Genomic DNA, 8,774 nt, shown 5'->3' with positions numbered 1-8,774 from the left:
ATCTAGTAGAAACTCTCCGTTCCCAGCGCTTGATTTTGAAGATGTTCACAGGGTTGAAGGGGCCTAAGAATGAACTAAGCTAAACTCTTATTGTCCAGCACAATTTTCAAAATCCAGTTAACCATAAATATCCAATCAGCTGTTCACAGTACATTTTTGTTGTTGTTGTTTCTTTGTTTGCAAACCACTGTTTTAGGCAAGTTTACTGGAAGAGAATTCATTCTAAGCTGGGTAAACCACAGCTTTTGCAAAATGCAGCATTAGCATGATGCCGAGGATTGTACAGGCAAAGAATACAGCGTCCTTGGAAACTCATCACTTCCTCTTTGGTATATTTAACACAGGGGGAAATTGGCTTGTCAACCACATTACAAATAAAGTGTGTGTAGTAACTCCAAAGCTGTGGTTTTCCAGGCCCAGTAGAGCTGGGGTTGCCCCACTCAGTTTTCCTGTGTCTCCGTTCTACTTATCAGTCTTCTGTACAGGTTAAAAGGATAACCTATCCAGTTATCTTTACTTAAGAAAGAAGTCCTATCACGGAATCCCATGCTGAAAATCTTCAATGTCTCCCACTGCCTACAGCACCAACTCCGAACTTTAGCCTTGCATCCAGTGCCCTTTACAGACTGAGTCTCATCTTCCATTTGACCCATTTTCCATCCCTTCTCACTCACCTATAAAAACATCCTTCATTCTTCAAACTATGTACTTCATGAGCTCTAATTTTGTTTTTTTTTTCCTTACACCTCTCGCTCTTTTAAGGATTAGCTCACATGTCTGTCCATGTGAAGCCACTGCTGCCTAACTTTGAGCTCCTTGATAGAAGGACCTATGTTCTATCCATTTTATTCACCTAAAAATAAGTGGGTGTTCAATACTTGTTATTGAATTAAGAAATCTCCTTATAAGCCAAGTTGTGCAATACCATGATGACACTGTTTTAATGAGGTAGCCTACATTTTCCAGACAGCCCCACCCTGGACTTATATGAATCCCATTCACTGGTGGGAGGAAATCCACTGGGACTCTAAGGCTATCATTATTAAGTCTTCCCATACCCCTTCTTTTCCAGGATAAATAATAGCAATTTTTTAAGCTTCCATTTCCTTTACCAACACCACATTTCTTAACTTTCTAAGGCAATAGGCCAAATCAAAGCAGATGTGGGGGAGGAAGCTGAGCAGGCTATGGATGAAGGGGCCCCGTGAAACTCTTCCCTCTCACAGCATTCATTTGCCACCCCTCCAGACTCGGTCAGCCAGGAAGGAATTGGTCATGATGCCATATGCCACTAAGCCTAGGGCTTGTCTACTTTTACACAGAAATACTATATTCTACCTAAATGATAACAGCAATATTCATGTAGTCTAAAGCTCTAAAATGGCTATGAAATCTCTCATACCACATCCAAACTAAAAGGTAGAACATATGCTAGGTGGTTTGTTTTCAACAAATCTTACTTTATCTCATAGACATATTTGGAAGATCAATCTATATAGTTTGTTATTTTACACATACAAGTGTAAATGTCTATGCTAGCTGAGATATAAAGATGCTAAGTATTTTAGTGAAAGTTATTAATATGTTCAAATCTCAAGAAAAGTTCTCAGCAATTTCCAGATGAAAAAATATGTATCTGCCACAGTTCTTATGGCAAAGCCAGACACTACATAACTTGCCACTATATGAAATAACACATCTAAATTAAAAAAAAAAATTGGGTTCTTCTTCAAAGGCCCTTGGGAGGGGGCCCCAATTGCTTCTTGCCCGGAATTTTTTTTTTGGGGTTACCAAAAAAAAAAGTGTAAGCAAATCCTTAAAGTTTCTAATTCTTTTCCTGGTCTAGGTATTTGTATCACTAAATACAATTATAAAAAGTCAAGACCAAAATTTTTTCAGAAAAAGGAAAAGCAAACATCTACACATTAAAATCCAAATTAATAAAAATAAAATTTAATGTTGAGGGACGTTTTTTCTTCTAAGACTTAAAACAAGTTAATTTCTTCAACAGTTACATAAGCAGATGTATTATTCCATAAAGGGATTGAGAACCAGTGATTTTAAGAGATACCTTTCCCAGGGCTATAAATCTCTCTTCCCATGTTCACAAGATAATTGCGGAGGAAGAGCATCCAAAATGGGAGTAGGGAGAATTTGTGGAATGTTTTAAGATAAAAAAATCCTTCTAGAAAAGAAAAATTCTAAAGAATTCTGATTCATCTGGGGTCATAGAAAATCTTGGCAGAGGGAGCCCTTAGCATATGTCAAACATTTCCAATAATGCTACATTCATTTCAATAAAATAGGCTCAGACAATGTGGATAAGAAGTTAGTTGTTGGGTAGTTTGCCCTTGGGTGGGTACAGTGGTCTTCAAGAAGAAATACAATAATCTCTACCATGACAACTAAGGAACCAATGTATGGTTCTATCTTGTCAATATTCTGGCAATTGCAAGATCCCCAAAATAGACTAAAAAATCTAAAATTAAAACAAATCTAATGCTATTTGTACTCAATTCCATGAAATATAACTGAGTAAGTATTCTTGGATTCTCTCATAGTTCTGCCAATACCAATAACACCCCAGAGCAGTGTTTCCCAAAGTACACATCTATCTGTGGAAGATACTCCACCCAAAATGCTTTCTGATGAATAAAGAAATTACCAAGAGGGAGTTTCCAAAACTTATTTGACTTTTTTTTTTTTTCCTGCATAACAGCTCAATATCCTGAGGATGAGTGTTACGAGAAACAGACTGGGATTGCTGTTCTAGTAAAACAGTATTATAAAGTGCATAAGAATATTGGGTCTGGAAGCAGGCTGACTGGATTTAAATATTTTACATAATAGCTGTGTAACCTTGGGCAGGATACTTAGCTTTTCTCTCTTCAGTTTCCTCTTCTGTAAAATGGATATAACAAGGGTATCTATTGCTTTGTGCTACTACCGTCCAGAAGAAAAGTGGGCATGTACATAATGGAACACTTTGCACGATGTCTACAGCATAGTAATATTCAGTAAATGTTAGTTTCTAGAACTGTTATCATACCCAGAGTTATGACTAAGCCAAGGGGAGGTCTTTTCTAAGTGGGACCGCCTTTTTAGGGGTGGGCTGAACTCAAGTTGGATTCAGGTCCCTGCTGTTTCTAGCTCTACCTTTAGATTTCCGTTTCATCGTAAGCTATTCATTTTCCTTGCTCAGTTATTTCAGATTGGACTTCCTGGGACTTTTATAAGGGATGTTTGACCAGGGACTGGGAGGAAATCCTCTTTTAGGATGGGTCCCTACCTCTAAGAGAGAACCCGAGACATTAGAAATGGCTGCATAAAGCTCTAGTTTCACCAAGGCCTTGGACTGTGTTTCCTAGTGTGCTCTGGGCCTGGGAGGCTTAGTGACTCCTGCCTGGCTCTTCCTGCTTCCCGTCTCTACACTGTTCCTGTTAGAGTGTTTATGGTAATGAAAATACTAAGAATCTTTCTTTCTTTTTCTTTTTTTGAGATTTTTTTTCTTGATTACAGGCTTATCATACAAAAATCTAATGTTATATAAATATAACAGGTAAAAAGTGAGCATCTGCCATTCTGTAAACTCTCTCACCCCTTGCAATCCTAAGACAACTTTCTCCTCATTTTTAATGATGTGCAGGACCGGAAGCTCTGAACTCTGCTGGAAATTCTTTATTGTTCTCCTGCCGCTTCTATTTATCTTCATAAAAGAAAACTCACATATCACCTTTGTGAAGGTGCCCTGACCCCGTCAAGCCATGCTGGTCCCTTCCTTTACTAGGTGCCCAAAGTAATTTGTACATATTTCAATTAAAGAATGCATAACAATTCCATTGTAATTTTTAATTAAAAGTCTCTCCCACTTTAAGGACTTTGAGGATTATGTCTCATTCCTCTTTGGTACAAAGCACCTGGCTTACTGACATACAGTCAGTGCACAAGTATTTGTTGAGTGAAAGAGTGAAGGAATATATAAATAAAATATTTTTCTAACAATAGACTTTCAAGCTCTATAATAATCTATAATCTATAATATAACAATTAGGATGCTCGCGTTTAAATTTCTCAAGAAAGATGTTTCATATAATCCCATATTTCAACTGCCAGGTAGTACTGTTAATTCTATTTTTCTTCTCCTTTTTTAAGGCCTGAAAACTCATATTCTAACCTCACAGAAAGTTGGAAGAATTTTAGGATGGATAGTGGTTTATTTTTTAATGCCAAATGAACATTTTGAAGCATAATATCTTTGGCCATAGGCTTTGTCCACTGACACCAGAACATTCCAGGAAATGACATTTCAAATAAAACAGCTTCAAGTCTAGTAAACTACAAACACACAAAAGTATTCAATAGCATTTTACAGCAAATAACCTTCTGCTGACAGTTACTCAGGAATGACTAATTATATTTGAAAGCACAAATATCTCTTCTGTTAGATTAATTGAATAAAGTTTTAGCTGATGGCTTGGGCAAAAGAATGAATCTATAAGAGTAGTAAAAAAAAGAGAACAAAAGAGAAGAGACAAGAAGAATGAATATTAGAACAATATTCCTAAATATCAGAAAGCCCCACTGGATCAACACTTCAAATTAACAAGGCCCACTGAGGGACTGTGACATGTGGGTTGCATGACATGTAATCCAAAGAATAGCAGCCAAAAGAAAACTCGTTTTCTTGGAAAAAGAGGTTGCCACAGAGCTTTCGTATTTCACCAATTAAACAGTTTGGGATCAATGTAATTAAGTAACATAATTATGAACCCATTTCTTGGCCTCTAGTCTAGTCCTATTTCTTATGTAAGTATATCAGTAATTGTCATCTAGAACTTATATATCACATGTCGGACCCAGTTCTTCATATTAAAACACACAGACAATCTACAAATAGAAACCTACAATCTAATTTTAATTTTAAAAATTAAAGAGTAAGACTCAATGTATGCTCAGTGATGTATGCTAGGCATTGAACCTAAGCAGGAAGTGGAAGTAGGAAGTGATCAGGTGAAATTTAGACTCCTGAAAATGGAAATAAGTGAAAGAGTCACTAGATTTTCATCATACCGGGGATGGTGACTTAAACAGTAAAGAGAAAGGATATTTAGGGATACCATAGCAGCTGGCCCTAGAGTTATATCAGTATAACTAACATATTAAGTTAGGAAGCAAAATAATCACTAACAAGGGTGGAGTCAAAAATTATCATCCTCCCTTACATAAAAAATTTGGTACTGTCAGTCATGCTTATTTAAAAAAAAAAGTTAACATTTATTGAGTACTTGAGTTGGGTCAGGAACTGTTCTAGGTATATTATATGAATATGTTAGTTAATTTTCAAAGCAACTCTATGAGATAGGAACTACTATTATCCTATTTTCAGATGAGAAAACTGAGGCACAGAAAGGCAAAGTAATTTGCTTAAGGCCACACAGCTGTAAGTTGCAGAGCTGGGATTTGAACCTAGGCTCCAGATTTCTGTGCTTTTCAGCAGTATGCCATGCACGCTGCCTCTCAACACCTACTCAAAAGAAATATTACTCTTTATTTTATAGTTTAACTCATACGTTTACATAGGTTTTCAGAAATCTATAAGAGAGTTAAGCCTTGAATTGAAGGAGAGTGATTACTAGCTATCAAAAGCAACTGAAGTCAGTGTACTTTCAGAGCTGAAAAAAAATACTCTTCACCTTTGCACGGTGTTTGACATTTATCCATGCAATTGAATTCAACTCAATTAACAGTGATTTAGAGTCTCATGCTGAGTACTAAAGAAATAAGATTCAAAGCCTAGAGAAGACACAATTTTTATCCCCATCTAAAGCAGATAAAATATTCTGGAAACTTAGAGTTGAATAGAGATGAAGAAAAAGAAGCCCAGAGAGTTCAAATGACCTGCCTGAGGCCCCCCCCAAAAAAAAAAAAAAAAAAGTAGTTTGTGGCACAGAGTGACCTAAAATCCAATTCAGATTGGTCCAGTTCTCTTTGCACTCTACCACTCTGTTTCCAACCAAGCCGGTGAAACACACTAAAATAAAATTAACTTCCAAATACTTATCTATGCCTTATAAGGAGGGAAAAGTTTGATATATGCCTACCTCTAGAACCCACTTCATTCCTGAATGAAGTTTAGGACAGAGAGAAGAGCCAAGGGAATAATTTTAAGGGAAGCGGCAAGAAAGAATTCACATATAGAATCTCCCAGATCTTTTTTGAAGAAGTCTATGTTTTTCAGTTTTATTTGCTAGACAATTTATCTCTTTCAAATCTTATTCAATTCTAAATGCAGACTTTAAAATATTTCTACATTGATAATTACATGTATAGGTACATGTATATGTCTCCAACTCTATTCTAAGGGTCTTAAGAACAGAGGACATATTTTAAACATCTCTGCATGCCCAGCTTTTACAAAATGCTTTCACATAGTAGGTGTCCAGTGTGTTAATAAAATTATAAGTATATACAATGTAAGCCTTTCAATTAGATTTCTTAAAAAAAAATCACCCTGTATTTAGGTCTCCTAGAGATTATTTATTTTATTGGGCACTTTTATGCCCCTGCCCCCCACCCTTGACCTGCCAGGGGACATTTGGGAATATATGGAGACATTTTTAGTTGTCACAACTTGAGGAGAGATGGTGCTATGGACATTTAGTAGGTAGAGGCCAGGGATGCTGCTAAACATCATATAACGCACTGGACAGTTCTCACGACAAAGAATTATCTGGCCTCAAATGTCAATAGTGCCAAGACTGGGAAACACTGGCCTATTTTAGAAGTAAAAAAAAAAAAAAAAAAGCACAACAACCTTTCCATTTCTCCATTTTTAAAACAGAAGACATAAAATGGCAAATCAAAAATTTTCCCTAAGCAAGACAATTTCCACAATCTACTGTTAAGATAAATAATTATTTAATGAGCTGATATATAAGATTAGAAGAGTTCATTAAAAGCTGGAGTAAAAGCATAAATTTAAATATACATGTCCTTAAGTAAGCAATGGAAAGCCTTCACAAAAGGGATTATTCTCACCTTTACTACATCTGAAACTGAGATTAATCCAGTTACAATATGAAACATTCTGCTGATAAGGCATTTTAAAACTACCACTGGTCTTTTGGTTCAGACATGGAACTCTCATTCAGGCTATTTTATTATTTCTAACCTTGCTCAAAATCCACCTTTTGGACCAGCACACAAAGAGGAAATACATGGGTTTTTTTTTTTTGTTGGCAAATAAGGTCATCAAAATAAATTGCTTTCACTGTTAGCTCTTCCTTTTTATGCCTGCCCATCTTTCCTACGTCTAGGTTTACCCAAAGGTCCAATATTTAAGCCTGGGTTCTTTATTGTGGCTAAAGGAATAATTTCTTCAGTCCCATATTGCTCTTCTATTGCGGAAAGACAACTGCAATAAAGCTATCGTAACAATCTGATAATGTCTTAGAGATGAACGAGGAATTTAAAAAATTAAAGAGGAAAGAATACTTCTAGACTCATTCTATGAAGCCTGCATTACTCTGATACCAAAACCAGGCAAAGACATTATAGAAAAATTACAGGCCAATATCCCTGATGAACATAGATGCAAAAATTCTCAACAAACTGGATTCAGCAATATATTAAAAGGATGCCATGACCCAGTGCGATTCATCCCAGGGATGCAAGGACAATTCAACATCCATAAATCTACCAATGTGATACATCACATTAACAAAATAAAATATAAAAACCATATGATAATCTCAATAGATACAGAAATAGCAAGTGATAAAATTCAACATCCTTTTATGATAAAAATTCTCAACAAAATGGAATAGAAGGAACATATCTCAACATAATAAAGGCCACATGCGACAAATTCAGCTAATATCATACTCACTGGTGAAAAACTGAAAGTGTTTCCTCTAAGATCGGGAATAAGACAAGGATGTCCACTATTGCCATTTCTATTCAACATAGTATTAGAAGTCCTTGCTACAGCAATCAGACAAGAAAAAGAAATAAAAGGCATCCAAATCAGAAAAAAGAAAAACTCTCATTATTTGCAGATGATATGATACTATATACGGAAAACCCTAAAGACACCACCAAAAAGCTATTAGAACTGATACATGAATTCGGTAAAGTAACAGGATACAAAATTCATATTCAGAAGCCATTTATATTCTAATACACCAATAACAAACTATCAGAAAGAGAATTAAGAAAACAATTGCATTTACAATTGCATCAAAAAAAATGAATAAACAAAACAAAACAAAATAGAAATAGAACCACAGATACTGACAATAAACTGACAGTTGCCAAAGGGGAGAGGGATGTGTGGGGGAAAATGCAATTAAAAAAAAAAAGACAAACAAGGAAAAGGAAGTAGGGGGAGCTGCTGATTTTTCTTTGCATTTGGTCACAGTTTCCTTACATAGTCTCTAGCTGATATGGTCGCAGCTGCTATGGTTTTCTTTGCTTGTTCATTTTCACCAGTAGCTGATCATATTGGATACTTTGGTTGTCTGGCAGACACTTGATACAAATTTCTTTCTTTAAGGTAAAAAATTAGTTCTATTCTAAAAAGGAACTGACAATAAGATAAGGTAAAAAATTAGTTCTATTCTAAAAAGGAACTGACAATAAGATATATGAACCTCAAGAGAATCTTCGAACATCCCACAGCAACTAATCAGTTGAGTATTTTGTGTGCTGAGTTAACAACTTGCTAAATATTTACCAAGATCTTTAATAAGTGAAAGTGCTTCCCATGATATAAA

The 8,774-nt window shown here is 35.7% G+C and overlaps 1 protein-coding gene across 1 annotated transcript in view; it reads right to left on the bottom strand.

Moving 5' to 3' along the window:
* The window catches only part of CPQ (carboxypeptidase Q), a 357,555-nt gene that overhangs the window by 146,209 nt on the left and 202,572 nt on the right, over positions 1 to 8,774 (bottom strand). The window contains exon 9 of the mRNA XM_023538239.1: positions 8,735 to 8,774. This exon is cut by the window's right edge and continues 4 nt beyond it. Coding sequence (XP_023394007.1) covers positions 8,735 to 8,774 — 40 coding nt within the window. The remainder of the gene's footprint in view (positions 1 to 8,734) is intronic.

This window comes from Pteropus vampyrus, unplaced genomic scaffold (genome assembly GCF_000151845.1).
Source record: "Pteropus vampyrus isolate Shadow unplaced genomic scaffold, Pvam_2.0 Scaffold215, whole genome shotgun sequence".
In the NCBI taxonomy this organism is placed as follows: Eukaryota; Metazoa; Chordata; class Mammalia; order Chiroptera; family Pteropodidae; genus Pteropus; species Pteropus vampyrus.
Note: the sequence above shows the minus strand (reverse complement) of the source record. Positions and strands in the feature narration are given on the sequence as shown.